Source organism: Camelus dromedarius, chromosome 21 (assembly GCF_036321535.1).
Source record: "Camelus dromedarius isolate mCamDro1 chromosome 21, mCamDro1.pat, whole genome shotgun sequence".
Taxonomy (NCBI): Eukaryota; Metazoa; Chordata; class Mammalia; order Artiodactyla; family Camelidae; genus Camelus; species Camelus dromedarius.
The window spans coordinates 16,803,588-16,819,115 of record NC_087456.1 but is presented as its reverse complement, the minus strand read 5'-3'; the positions used below and the strand labels follow the sequence as shown (position 1 = coordinate 16,819,115).

The 15,528-nt window shown below is 37.7% G+C and overlaps 1 protein-coding gene across 2 annotated transcripts in view; it reads right to left on the bottom strand.

The window, feature by feature from the left end:
* Positions 1-1,059: 1,059 nt before the first annotated feature.
* The window catches only part of KMO (kynurenine 3-monooxygenase), a 41,547-nt gene continuing 27,078 nt past the window's right edge, over positions 1,060-15,528 (bottom strand). Inside the window, exons 6-15 of one of the 2 annotated variants that reach the window (XM_010992076.3) lie at positions 15,190-15,277; positions 13,773-13,938; positions 10,787-10,858; positions 9,782-9,903; positions 8,082-8,229; positions 7,137-7,194; positions 5,025-5,107; positions 3,743-3,844; positions 3,593-3,652; positions 1,060-2,028 (exon numbers count right to left, since the gene is read on the bottom strand). In XM_010992076.3, coding sequence (XP_010990378.3) covers positions 1,855-2,028; positions 3,593-3,652; positions 3,743-3,844; positions 5,025-5,107; positions 7,137-7,194; positions 8,082-8,229; positions 9,782-9,903; positions 10,787-10,858; positions 13,773-13,938; positions 15,190-15,277 — 1,073 coding nt within the window. In that variant the 3' untranslated portion in view covers positions 1,060-1,854. The remainder of the gene's footprint in view (positions 2,029-3,592; positions 3,653-3,742; positions 3,845-5,024; positions 5,108-7,136; positions 7,195-8,081; positions 8,230-9,781; positions 9,904-10,786; positions 10,859-13,772; positions 13,939-15,189; positions 15,278-15,528) is intronic. The other variant, XM_064477212.1, reaches the window with a different exon arrangement.

Here is a 15,528-nt window from a genome sequence, read left to right as displayed (position 1 = left end):
TCTTAAGTTTTCTTGCCTCTGGGAGGAACTGAGCAGGACAAATTCTTTACTTCAATGGGTGCTTCATATAATGAAAAATGTTTTATGGCCCAAGGTGGGCATCAGGTACCATCAACTTCTAACATGCTGAAAATTTTCACTTCAAATAAATATTTTTAAATGATTGTATTTCCAAGGCAAATAGCACATACTTCTCAAAACTTATTTAGCTGTTAAAATAACTTTGTCTCATACACGTGTGAAATAGCTAGAATATCTTGAATTTTCTGTAGTGTTGGGTCCTATTCAGTATCATGACAAATGTTTGATCAATAAAATTTATCAAAGACAATTCTGGGATGAAAAAGAAAATCAACTTTTTAACTTTATGGGAAACAAAAGACTATTGCTCTATGAGTAATATGATTTTTTAAAAAGGAGTTTCAGACTAATATGCTACTGAGAAAGCTCTAGAATATACTATTAAACAGCAACACAGAAAAGAAAATAGAATGATTAATTTCAAGGTGATCAAGGTTTACAGGTCATCACTCATTAGCAGCAGAGATACATGGTGAAGCTGGTGTTGATGGCGATAGGCGTCCCCATCTATTTCATTTCAAACATGAACGTGGTAGGATTAGCCTCTCCTCCTAGTAATTTCCTACAATTTTGCCAAGACTTATGGATTTGGAAAAGGAGTTCCAACCAAAGCTGAACAAACTTACATTTGAAGGAGGATGAAAGTAAGTGTAGACTGTACTCACAAAATGTGCTATTTAATCTTGATTGCTCTTCAGTCAATCCCCTAGATAAATAATGGTCAGTGTTAGTAAGGAGGCCATTTTCCTATGAGTCATTATTTAGACTGAACGTGGATTATTAGGACCCAAGAATTTCCTTGACAAGATAGGAAAGACATAGCGAGTCACTATCTTATTGCCTAATTTTTATTTCTTAGATGATTATTCTACTAGTGTTGCATCTTCATAATTAGTCACGTTTGAAAGATTTCTAAATGATCCAGTTGGCTTATTGAAGAAGGAAGAAACAAACAAACAAAAAAGTTTTCACTAAACGAACTTTTAAAAATCAAGTTTATTGCTAGTTTTTCCACAGCATGTAGTTCGAGAATGTTAGTAAATTGTTTCTGAATAGAATAAAATACGGCTTTATATTGCTATGAAAACTATCTCCCTTTGTTTCCTTTCCACTCTCTTGTGTATATAGATACTTAATTTATAAACAAAACTCTTCTATCCTTCACTTAGTATGGCTATTAAACATTTGAAGAAAATCTTCAGAAGGTAATACTTTCATCTAAAAACTGGGAAATAAAATTGATTCATTTTGAACTCTCTAGAAAGCCCCTCAATTCCTTGTTTACACTTCCAGTTTTAGCAAGCAGGCCTGAGACTTGTGCTTAGGTGGTTCCATCCAGGTGATGAAAAGTGTAGTAAACATCTTAGGCAAATTGTGACTTTTAGTCCTGGGCGTTAAGTCAGTCCTATTAGGGCTTTAAAGAAAAGTGTGATCAGTGTCTTCCTTGAGGCCTCTATGGCCTTACTTTTTAAGAAGTGAAAGAGATCTTAGTCATTGCACTTTTATATTTAGAATGATCTGACTTAAGCCTAGTGCTATGGGGAAGCTGCGTTTTGCAACTTAAAGTGGTGGGGGTTTTTTTTCTCAATAATTTCAGTGAACACATAGAAAAATTATACATTGAATTTAAGTATAAGTTGATAAATACCTTCCATTAGTGAATTAAATAAAATGATGGAAACATGATTTTGATCCTGTTTTGATTACAGAGAATTCAAGTATTTGCTACTGCAGCATCTTTATATCACTTGCTAATAACATTAGTAATTTGTTCTAGTGACCCCAGGGAATTTGCAGGGAGACACGTCCTGTACTCTGGAAATAAGTGACCCAGTTCCATGGTCTTCTCAAGTATTCCAGGGACCTTGGTGACATGGAGCGCCTAAGTAGGTAGGTGCCACTGATGGCTATCAGCATTCCAAAGAAAAAGAGTCCTTTGTTTATCATCTGTAAAAAGAGCAAGAACTCTCATTTTATTTGTGCAGAGATTAAAATCTTAAAAAGAGACTTCATTCTTAAACAACATTGTATACAATTTCCTCTTTGTTCTTTAACCTGAAACAGTGATTTAATTGCATGACCACCAGGTGAAGCCCTGCAATGACTGGTAAGGTCAAGAATTTGGAGCTTCCTGCCTCCCTCTCTTCCTCCTCTCTCTCTGTCCCTGGAAACACCTGAATCCATGAGTTCTGGATAAAGAATTCTTAGCATTCAGCCTTTGTCCAGACATTAAAAAAAAATCCCACAGTTGAAAAAAAAAAAAAAAAAAAGAACTGTGAACTATGTCTTCAAAGAGAACTGTGCCAAAGCCACAAATGATTCAGTCACTGCTCAGACCCTGCACAAAGTGTCCCTGAAGAACAGTGATGGGCCCAGTGGCCTCTGTGACTCGGAAGGTGCACATTCAAAGACTCAAACTTGCACCTTCACCACCTACAGCCTATGAACGCCATGAGCTGAGGCTCCGTCTAGTCTGGGCTGGGTGCGCTCCCCTTCTATCCTGGCCTCTCACTGCACTCACTGTCCTGCCTCTTGCTGTCTATTTCCCGTTTCCCCTTTGGACTTAAAGCTTCTCTAGGGCAGGGACCCTATTTTATTATTTCTGTATTAATAAATCTTGATTCATCCCAATATATTCTCTACACAGCAAAGTAATCTTTCTAAAATCCACACCTGAGACTATGAGCCTCCTCTGTCTCCCTATTTCCCCTCAAAATAATATTCAAGATGTTTCAAGTCCTGCTTACCATTCCAGCTCTATCTCTAGCCATTCTTACACATACGTGCTTCTTCCAGCTCGCTGACATACTTGCTACTCACATCCTGAATGTGTGAGCGGTTTCTGTAACCTCCACCCGCCGGGGCCATGCCCGTTCTCCTCCGGGGCAGTGCCTCTCCACTGCAGGGGTCTGTTTCTCCCACTAGTCTCTGAGCCACGCAAAGGGTAGGGGCTGCTTCTCGTTCATCACCATTCCCAGCTCAGTGTCTACGTACTGAATAGAACTGTTTATTTAATAAATGAAATTGTAAAATTTCCACAGTGGAAGATCAGGAATCTGAATCTCCATTTCATGACATCTCTGAGTCAACTGCAAAATTAATGCGCTAGATAGCATTACACTGGAATTAGATTGTTTTATAAGTGATCCACTTTTTATCCAGTTTTATAAATTAAACCCATAAGAGTATTGCATGAAGCAAAAGTCAATTGCTAAATAAAAGTAAACGGTCACGTTGATAAAATAAACTAGAAAGTTTAGAAATATTAGCACCAATTTATCTTTTTTTAAATTTCTTCCCGTCAAGAAGTTCTCTCTCTCTCTCTCTTTGCCTTGTTTTTGTAATTTTGTTCATTAGGCTTCTGCTACCTGTATACCCAGGACAGTTTTTATTTGGAAGGCAAGCATTTGGTGTCTGTCACATCATTTTTGTATTTGCCTGAGGTAAATAGAACCATAACACTGTAAACTTCAACACATCAGATTTTTTAAAAAGTGTAATCTGTTCCAACCTTTTTTTGCCAATGCCAACGCAGCATTGCCTCGTGGTACCTTATTCTGGAAAAGGTGACCTGTAAGGAAGTTTAAAAAATACTCTTGTGTGTTCTTTAATGGCTAAAAATAAGATTAAAGTGAGGAAAAGTCTTAAATCCAGCCCTTACCATGGTATAGAGAGGGATAAAGGTAGATGGAATAATGGCATGAAGAAATCTCTCTATGTTCTTTTGGAAGATGAACCACCTTGAGTTGACGTGTGCTCGCATCTGCAATAATGTGAGAGTCTTAAAGAGAGCCTTGAACAAAGTACCTTTAATTGTTTATAACAACTTACTGTCACTCTTCATCCCCATTCACCACAAAGCCAGACTAGAGTAGTCAAATAAACTCCTATTTCATAATAGTCACTTTCAATCCTCTTCAGTCAGTGTCAAAAGACAATAACTTGGAAAGGTAGAGCAATTATACAAAACCTGTTAGAGAACAATATTTTGCTCAGGGGTCAATATGGGAATGCTTTTTCAGCAAGGGTTTGTCCAAATCTGTAAGTAGTCTGTGAGCCCAAAGGTTTGACAAATATCTGTTTCCTGGTCAGTTTGGAATATTGTTTATGGCAAGAAGAGATCTGTTTAAAGCTATGCCTCTCTTAACCTATTTCATATTCAGGATAAATATTATGTTCTAGTTGTTTTTAAAGACAAGGCAAGATACATCAATGGGACTCTCAGTATCTTATAGAGCTTCCTTCACCACAAATGAAACAATTCTGCTCAAGCTGAAGTCTACTTTATTTCTTTCTATCTTCTGGAGAGATGGAAAACAGTTACAGTCTTTTTTCAAAATCTATCTTGTCATTTTTTCATTTGATTATTTTAAAAAAATCTATAACCATAACCATTTACTGTGAGCTTTTCACATGACTGGCTCAAAATGGAATTGTCTTTTTCTTCTGAGTATTAATCACTGACCATGAATTTCTTTGTTATTACATATTTCTTTCAGTGCAAAAATTCCCAAAGGATATTCAATGCTACTTTAAGCTTCCCGCTTATAATGTTAAGAGCGGAAAGGTCATTTAATGTTTCTTAAATTTTCCAAATATGTTAACTAATATCAAAATTATATTTTCGTTAAAATAGCATATTACTAACTCTTCTAAATGTCTAAGATTTTGCACCTGTGACCTAGCAGAGATTGAAAACAGACATTTCATCAATTTCATTACCTCCTAAATGTCCCTAATGGAGATGATGTGTGTGGGTCATTGTCACTGTCTTCATAGTTACAGTTCAACTGTGTGTAAGGAATGCTCTGTGTATGTGTTTTCTTTTGGTCCTATTTTTATTCAGCATGCATGAGATGGAGTAGAATAAAGAAAAATTGAAGAATGTTTATTAGAATATCAGTACATGAGCTCATTGAATAGACCCAAACCTTATCACTTACCTCTATGTAATTGTACATGGATAGGTCTGAAATCGCATGGTCATCTGGAATTCTAAATCTTGAGAATTCAGGAAGACACATACCTAGAAACCAAATTAAATAATACATCTTTCCAAAACAGTCAGTAAAAAATGTGCTAGACTCTACACAATTCAAATTAAATGGTATGGTCTCTACTTTTAAATGTTCTCCCTAACCTTTTAAAACTATGGGCAACAAGGCTATGAATACTGAGCAATAACAAGTAGGTGTTTCCCACTGTGATTAAATAAAACTTATTATAAAGTTAGTATAATATGTACTAGATTAGAAAATCATTATTATTTATTTCACAAATGGAAAGCAGTTCATATAAGTGACTGCAAATGACCCCAAATCCTCAGAATTTGCTACTCTTTTTTTGTTCTCCCTTGCCACCCAATGCACATTTGTTTCATTTGTACCTAAGACACCTTATTAGCTTAAACTTTGGCTTCCCTGTTACTCTGTTGTCTCCCAGAGGCAGGCCCTGTATTTTGTTCATGTTTGAAAACTTAACCTGGTATATGGTAAGTAATAAATATTTGATAAATTAATGACTAACTAATATAACTTTCACAGGGCCAAACAACTCTAGTTTTTTGGGAAGCCATTCCTAAAACCAGAGAATGTGGGTGCAAGTCCCAGCTTCACCACTTCCTAGTTACACGACTTTGGACAAGTTACTTAACCATCTCTAAGAAATTTCCTCAGTTGTAAAACAGGGACAAGAATGGTACCAGTGCTGACAGTATGTTCTGTTCCATGAGCTCTCCGTCTACCTCCATCACTGTCATCACATGCAAACCAATCACACGAGGGCTAAGGAGGGAGGAAACAAAATGCCTCTGGATCCCCAGCACCTGAATGAGAAATTTACCCTGGAACCTATAATCTCTTCAGATTCAGACACCACTCTGTTCACTGACTCCCTATAACACCATAAGAAAACATTTACTGTGAACTTTCTTTGATGCAGGCTTTTCCCCCAAACTTTTGTTTCTTGGGATACAGTTTATGTACAATACTATATAAGTTACAGGTGTACAACATAGTGATTCACAATTATTAAAGCCTATACTCCATTTATAGTTATTATAAGATATTGGCTATATTCCCTGTGTTGTACAATATAGCCTTGTAGCTTATTTACTTTATATATAACGGTTTGTGCCCCTTAATCGCCTACCCCTAGCTTGCTCCTCCCCACATCCGTCTCCCCACTGGTAACCACTAGTTAGTTTTCCGTATCTGTGAGTGAGGCTTTTTTAAAAAAGAAAGCTTTACACAAATCATTTGATTTAATTTTCACAACTCTCTGAGGTTGGTATTATCCCTCTTTTATTGATGGGGGAAAAATTGAGCCTTTTAAAAGATAAAGTGACTTGTTCAAGGTCACAGGGCTAGTAAGTTGGCAAGTCAGGACTGGAATCTGGGTATAGACTCAGCTGGTGCTCCAAGTCTACCCCTTACCTAAAACAGGTTTAAATTCAGAAGTGACCTTTGAGAACATGTGATGCTGAGAAGCAGTAAAAGTTATCTAGTTCTCAGGCTATTGTTTGCAATTTCTTTTACAGTTGAAAATTATGTACATTTAAGTTACTTTCAGAATTATACATAAATTTTAAAACTTCAGTACTTGTAAAATGAATATATTTATGGAATCAAATTTAATCAAAAGGCAAATGGAAGTATCAGATGCAACCTTTGATAAGGCAAAAAGAAAGAAAATGCTGGAACTTCTAAAAATTTTTCTGAGGGCACGCTGTACGGGATGCAGGCAGAGCTGTTACCTAGGTTGAGAGGGAACGAAAGGAGTATATCTCTGCCAAACTTTAGTAATTGGAACTTTCATCTTTGTATAGATTGCTGCACAGACCTTCATGCACAAAACTTAGAAGAAACGATGCTATCCTCTCCAGGTGCTCCTTGTGTGATATGGGAAACAACAGTGGCATAGATGTTAATGGAAAAATTTATAACCCTGAACAGGAAATAAGCATCACTTATTGGTTTGTATTCATCCAGGGTCAGAAATAGGTGCACAATTAATCAGCAGGGCTAGTCCATGTCCAATCGAGAAATTTTACTTACTAAGGTCATTATTGAATTTATCCATTAATTCATCAAACACCAAGCAGTCTTCAAAGCCCTAAAACAAGAAAAATGGGAAAAAATAAACTGGGAATAATAAAAGCTTCTTAGGAACTTTCATCGGTGAATATAATTCACAGGATGTTTACCCTCAGTCAACACAGGAGAGCTGAATAGTCATATTTGGCATTGAATTCTGATTATAAAAGACCATTGATTGCATGTTTGATGGTTTTGTCTTTGCTCAATTGTTTCCTATATATGTAATTTAGAATTTAATGAAAATTTTAAATTACTTGTCATTTCGACAATTCTATTGCTTCTTCAAGAAGCAAAAATAATTATATTGTTCTACTATGAACATTAGAATAATATTTAGACTATTTAGGGCTTTAAGATTCACATTTAGAGCAATTTAATGACAGGATAGAACTTTCATATTAATTTACTTCCTATAAGCCAAGGTTAAAGCAAATTTCCAATATCAAGAAATCTGCAAAATTAGTAAAGTACAACATCTAGTCTGTTTCTTCCTTTTGTTTAACTCTATCCTTTGGAATAAAAAAGTGGAGGAAATAAAAGAATAATTTGGGATATTTTTCTTATTGGAGACTAAAATTATAATCTCTAGAAAAAATTACATTAAAAATTAAGTCTCAAATTGCTGATAACAAGTTTCTAAATTTCAAGTTATCAATACATTTTCTAACTGAACAAAAATTATTTTGTGCTTTATGCTCTTTTTATACATTAAATTGATCAAGTAATCCAAGAATTGACTGTAGTTAGTGATCGATGTAGTTCAACAGCTGGTATGGTTGTTGAATTAATTGTTTTCTCAGAGATTACGTGGGGATAGTTTTATTAGACACGTTTTTTATTTAAGATTTTTTCGGTTGAGACTGACCCAGAAAAATTTCAGGAACTTACAGAGGAAGAACTTACCGCATTCATTCCTTGCCCATAAAAGGGCACTATGGCGTGAGCTGCATCTCCCATCAACACGCAGTGTGATTTAAAGTGAAAAGAGGAACACTTGACGGTTATCATGGGCTGGGCGGGCAGCAGAAAGAAATCTTGTGCCAGGGCTTGTCTTCAGAGGAACAATAATCAAAATGTTAAAGTGTTAAGTTAGGTATTAAATCTTGCATAACTCTTTCTGATACACTGACTTTGTTACCGTAATATTTCATTGAGAACTACACAGGAATGCCAGGAAGGAAACAGGAGAGGGAGAACCGAGGTTTCTTCTAGTCTCAAAATTCCATTGTTCTAACCACCTTCTTGATTTGCAACAGTATTAATCACATCCCCAAAGATCAAGTTTGGCTGAATTTGAGTAACTTGAAATACGTCTGTGATACATGTCATGAAAATTTCATTATCAAGCACTTGGATCACACAATTGTCAACTACGTAGGTATGGTGTAGGTTTCCTTGGAAAAAATCAAGATGATGTCGTACATTTGATTAATGTGCAACAAACCAAAATTAAATTAATGTGAATCTATATGCATTCGGAAATGGACAATTGTAATCAAGCTCGTGTTTGTCAAGCATCTACAGAGGTTCCGTGGAAGCTATAGGTAGAGAAGTAGTACATACACTAGAGGATCTTAAATCCAGTCAGTGAGGCAGGAAATAGCCACAGAACAAGTTCTGAAAGTACCTAAGGGCTAAATTTTGGTGTCCAGAGATTTCGCTTCAAAGTCAGAGAAGGGGAAACCAAGACAGACAACTGAATTGTTCTGCAGGAAAGGATGAGAACTGACACTTCTAAAAACATCTGCTATGGTCTGGCAGTGGGCCAACCCTTTTAAATACTTAGCTCACTTAATTTTCAAAACCGCTCCTAAGGTGGGTATCCTGATGTCCATTTTAACACTGAGAAAATCTGAGACTCAAGGAAGTCAGGGACAGAAGCAGTACTAAAATCTTGCTCTTTCTGTAGCACTGTACTGCCTCCACGAAGACATCGCTAGAGGTAGAAAGTGAGCCGCGTTCCAGGAGGGAGGGACAGTGGGAGAGAGGCACTGAGTGAGACCAAATGATAAGGCCCTCGTGGAGGTGATGTGGACATGGGTCAGAGGAGCTGAGACTCATAAGCCCAACAGCTAATACAATTAGCTGTCAATCTGGGGTAACTTTATGTGCTCCTGTGCTGTATAATTCATAGGTATGATCTCCTTTATCCTCACAATAATCCTTGGGGCAGGGACTTATTATTATTGCCGTTTTACTGTGAGGGGCCCAAGACAGGAAAGCTTACATAGCTAGCAAGTCATGAACCTGAGTCTTGGTGTTGCCAGCTATATCCGCCGTGACACAGATTTGTGTCCCCACCAGCGGAAGGCAGCACAGCCTTCCCTGAGGGCCTGAGTGCCAGCACCAGGTACATAAAAGGCCCAGGGACACTTGTGACTTTTCTTTCTCAGGGGAACTGTCCTGGCCTGGGGCTTTCCAGAATTTCTGCTCCCAGCACAAGATCCTCTTGGACTTTTTCTGTAATCTAGGCTTCCTGTCCAGGTCACTGCACGATGGGTCATGTTTAACAAAAACTGAAATAGGTGCATTAACCTTTATTTGAATTTTGAATAACTCACACCAATGGGGCAAAAGGCACAACTGCACATCTTGGAACTTACTTTCCAATTAGAGGGATAGAATCCGGAAAGTACTTCTGGAAGAAATCCAGCACATCACTACTAGTTAGCAGTTTTTCAAACTCTTCAAAGGGCATGAACAAAGTACATGTGAAAGATTTGTTCTGTGAGAAGAGAAGAGAAGGAACAGTGTGAGAGAGACGAGGGGTCCAGGCAATGCCGGCACTAAGGCAGACCCTGGGAGAAATGTCCAAGCAGACAGGAAAGGTCCCCTCGCTTTCTCCCCTCACTCCCAAGGAAAAGTTCTGCCAACCAGGGTGCTCCCCAGCTTCCTGGTTATTGGGAGAATTCCTGTACTGTAAATTACAGAAATTTTCACCAAATAAACATTACACTCCTTAGATTATTAATAGGTTGGTTGGATTTGATTTCTCCTCTTTCCCCTCCCTTTATTGTTCCTTTTAAGACATTAAGACATCAAAGCATTGGACCCTAGGACTGTTAACAAGAGAAAGAAAAAAAAAAAGAGAGAGTAAAAGAACAACCAGAGAAATATAAATAGTCAATCTGTCTATATTATAAATAATATAAATATAATAACTATATATGCATATATATTATATATTTTAATAGAAAAAAAATCTCTAGGGTCTAATGGAAGAACAGAAATGCTCTTTCTTGATAATGTATATTCCAGTGTCCTACAGACCTTAAAGGATGAAAATACTTCCCAATATATAACCTAAGTCTCTCTGGCTTAATCTGGGGGCCATTTCTTCCTGCACTGTCTTGAGGGAGGTGACAGGTACCACCACACATAAACCCCCATTTGTCATTCATATCTGTTAAACCTCCTTTCCAAAGTAAATAATTGGAATTCCTTCAGGTTTTTCCTCAGCAATTCCACAGTTTCAAAGGTATCATCACCGAAGAGACTAAACAATGAAAAAGTTGATTAGGTAGACGCATACTGAGTACAAAAGTAAGTAACAAAAAACATTAATTATATACACAAAATGTCAGTTGATAAAAAAACTTTATACCTACCATGTTAGGAAGTGCAATCATCATAAAGGTATCTCTAGGCCAGATATGCAGATAATTAGGTTCCATGGCAAACTGCAGGAAAAAAAGCATATGTAATTAGTGTATTAATGCAGCATATCTGTAAGACTGACTCTGTTTATGTTATACTTGTTTCCACAGTAATTTAAATCAGTACCATATGCATGGTGATATGCACATCCATTGCTACATAGAGCAGAAGGTGTCTTAGAAGAGACTGTGTTCGGTCTTTATAAACTCAACCTTGGGCGAGTTTTTGATGCCACGGATAATTCAAGCTTTGAGAACATGCTGTAAGATGCTCTTTCTCTCTCTCCTGTCTTTATTTCCATGGACACACACACATACACATATGCACAAATATGTATATAAATATACATACATATTTAAATATACACACATAAACTATGTATGTGTGGATGTGTGTATATATATGTAAGTTTTTTACACTTTACTTTTTACTTTATTTGGGTACTTATTTGTATGAATGGAAAGATCCTAAGTTTAAATTTCATGAGTAAAACAAAATCTTACAAACAAGCCTCTTATCACTTGTTTACTGCAACATAAATAGTAGAGAGAAATGTGTTCTCTTTAGTGACCCCACTACAAGGCAGTAGTATCCTGAGTAGGTATTAATTGCTTAGAAACATGAATTAACCCAAACACCCAGTTAACCCAAACCATCCAGGTTCCCAGGGGTATTACATACATAAGACTATGCAATCAATTTCCCAACTATTTCAAATTCGTGTTACTTTTTACAAATGTTTAGAGTTCACGTACCACGTATATGTCTTACAGATTAAAAAGACAACAGAAAGCACAGAATAGTCTCCTAGCTAGCATTTTCACACTTTGTTATGGTTATTTGTATCTTACGAGAAGAAACCGTTTCTTCCCGGCTTTTTTATCCCCAGAGCCCCAAAGAAAGCCCAGTACACAAAGAAATGAATAAGGGCATAACTCTTTGAGCCCAAAGATCTCACAAAGCAGTTGACTAGGCAAGATACAAGAAAAGCCAAATAACTTCTTTTGAAACAACAACTCAAGTGGTAGAGAGACAAAAAGATTGGCTGCCAAAGTAGAAGCTGGGCAGGTAAGACATTTGTGGGGCTGGAGTGGTTAAAGTAAGGGATTCGTAGATTAGAGGGGACGTGAAGGCCAGTGGCTTCCAGGCAGGGGTAAACTCGCTGAGCAGAGGGGAGGAGGCACAAAGGAGCACCCTGCCTCAGCGGGTAAAAAGGAGACCAGCCTGGATGAAGTGAATGTCCTTGCCTTTCCCTCTTGCTATCTTTTGACCACTGTTACAATCTTTTAGAACTCCAAAAGATAAGAAAGCGAAGAAATGACAGCTGAAACCAATCTATCATTTGCAGCAACAGTAAAGGTTGAACCTGCTGATTAAAAATAGTCTGCAAGATAATATATACCTCCTGTCCTCACCATTGGCATGGACAATGGTCTGTCCATTGTTTTGAAATAGCAAATATGAGACCAAGAACACTTTGAAATTCATATATATTTCATGACCCTGGAAAACAACTCTAAATTTTCAGCTTCTTTAATAATAGTCATTCTCTCAATATATACCCTCGTGCAACAGCAGTCCCAAGGTCAGGCTCGTCATAATCCCCATGGATCTTACTACAAGTCCCTCCAAACTGTAAGTCTCAGCAAAGACAATTTGCTTGCTGTGCAAAAGCAGCTTTAAGATGAGGCTCCCACATAATTCCCCAAAGCACGCCCCTCATACTGTCACTCACCCCACCTCTCACCTCTACTCCAGCTGTCAGAGATGGAGTCAAAGTGTCTGTTACGTTAAAAAAGAAAGAAAAAGAGAGAGAGAAAGGGAGGAAGAAGAGAAGGAAGAAAGGAGTCAGAGAGGAAGAGGGAAGAAAGAAAGGGAGAGAAAGTTTCACAGAATTGTTTTGGGGCCATGTCAAAATATTCCCATATCTGAGTCACACTGCGATGTCAAAACAGCATTTCTTAAGAGAATGGAGACTTTCGATAAACCACTAATCATTCCTATTAAATAGGAACACCTAGGAAATAAATGGCTGTCTTAAATCCACTTTAGGAGGCATGAGGCCACTCAAGTCTGGGACAGTTTTTCAACAGAATCCTGTTACCCTATAATCCAGAACGATCAGATCTTGGGCCATGAGACTGTGACACACTTGAAAACCATAAAATATCATTGAAGAATTAGTAAATACATTTTTGACCAGGAGGAAGAAAGATAATGAAGTGTTAAAATATGGATTTGACCGGCTGATAGGATACCACTATCCCAAAGTGACTAGCTATTTTATAGACGTCTGAATTTCAAACAGGATAGATTAAATTGGGATGTCTAAAAATGGATGTTTTATATGCAAAGCAAATATTTAACTAATGCTCTTTAATTTTTATTACTTTCAAGCCAAGATCCTTATTGCTTCTGTTGGCATTTTAAATTTCCTTGACAAGTTACCACATTTATTTGCGTATGACAATACACCATGTACATACTGCATATTTGTCTCAGGCCACATAGGGTTTATGCACATGCAAAGCAAATCTCTGCAACAACTTGCTGTTCACTTTATTTAAGAACTATTTTTATTTAATCATGAGTCTAGTAACTCTGGATTGTCAGTATACATAGTTGATTCCCAACCCATTTTTTTTCTCTCTCAAGAGATAATATCAAAATGATACTATTGTGTGAGACCAGTCCCTCGTGTGTTTCCAACAGGGTAGTTGTAATTCCTCTCCTTTCTTCCCTGTTCAAGAAAGCCAATCAAAAGGGAAGGGAGTCAGAGTGATATTATTAAAGGGACACTTGTACACTCAACTTATTATTAACCATAAAGCACTTGTGGCAGACCCTAAAGCCGATCAGGACATGCTGCTGAGAACAGCTGCACTAGGACGTGCCCTACACTAATGCGGTGGGCGAGGGCCGGGGGAAAGGACTTACATCGCCATACTTGGGTGGAATAGTCAGCTCCATGTACCCATGAGGAATGTACTGCTGGCTGTAATCAAAGCGGGGTTTCTTCATGAGGTGAGTTCTGACAGTTGAATAGGCTCCATCACATCCTACAATGAGGTCACAGGTGACATCTTTGGGAACTTTGTCAGATCTGAAAAATAAAATAAACCATCCAAAAAAAAAAAAGTCTAGTGGTGAAAATGATGAGGTACCTCTACTTGGGCAGAAGTAGAAGGCCATGGAAGCATGACTAAGAGTTGAGTTCCCTGCATGAAGAACCTTGAAGAGAAGAACAAGTGTTTCAAACAGAGGGAAAGTATGAACATTGGCAAGGATGTGACCAGGGTCTTCTAGGAACATCACATTTTCCTTAAACAGAGGGGATCAGTAGATGAGCTTAAGAAAAGAATACAACTGGAGAGGAAGGAGAAGAGCATTTTGAATGTTAAGACAAAAGGTTTCAATACATTATTCTGGCAAAGGGGAGAAAACAATTTTTTTCCACTGGGGTGATGATGTATGAAGAGTGGTGATTTAAGACAACGTACTTGGCAGTGAACACCCTGCAGTGGAGGCAGAATGCAGAAGGGACAGGAAATGAGGACCAGGTACTGTAGTAGCCTACAGATGTAGGGATGACAGCTCATGGACCATGGTGCCCAGGAGGAAGGCAGACATAGGCTCTGAGGTGAACAGGAAGCATGAAAGATTGGGGAGTGCTGACAGGTCTAATGGGAGAAAATAGGGGAAAGGGTACATCAAGAAGGATTTTAATTATTGGAGTAATGGTACTAGGGAAGTCAGGAGTGGGACATGCTTGGAGATCAAGGTTTTAAAAGTGTTTGTGATTTGCTGCAAGAAGTACTTATGAAGGTGTCTAATGGGAAATTAATATTGATTAGGATTGAAGTAAGGATTGAGAATGAAGACGCAGGCCTGGCCTGGAGAGGTTAATCATAGAAATGTGAATTTACAAGTGGTTGTTGAATGAACTGTGAATCCATGGCATATCCCAAGAGTGGGACATGGGGCTTGGAACTTTAGAGGAAATGGAGTCGGCCAAGGGGAGGCAGACAAATAATATTCAGAAAAAGGAGAAAAGAAGCAGGGCAGAGGAGGGTCATCTTTTTCAAGAGAGTAGAGTGAAGCAGAGTGTGGCTGCCAGTGTGAAATACTGCAGGAAGGTGAGTGAGCAGGAACCTCAGGAAGAATCCCTGGGGTTAGTGCTCAGAAGGCATCTAAGTCCTATTTCAATAGAAAATTACTTGATTCTAGAAAGTATTTGAATTTTCCTGTTAGTACTTATGTAACTCTTTCAAAAGAGCCAAAGAACAAAGTTTACAGGTACAATTCTGCACTCCAACCCTTCACCCCTGAAGTCAAAAGGCTGACTGCTCATTACCCAAGCACTGTGATCATTCCTTCCTCAGGAATGCATTTCAACAGCCTGTGGCCAAAGTACACCTTTGCATTGGGGTATTTCTCAACAGCTGAGGAAACAAAGAAAACAAACAGACATGAAATTCCAATTCTTATTTCACTTAATCAAACAGAAATAGCAATCATTTTCTGAGAACAGAAATACTCTTAGTGATGTAAAAATAAATTAGTTAAAATGTAATTTGACAACTGTTTGGCAAATGTTCCAGGATAGTAAAAGAGATGAATAAAAACCAACTATCCTCATCTCAAAAAAAAAAAAAAAAAATCTAACTAATTCTATTTTGCAAATTCTTGTAAG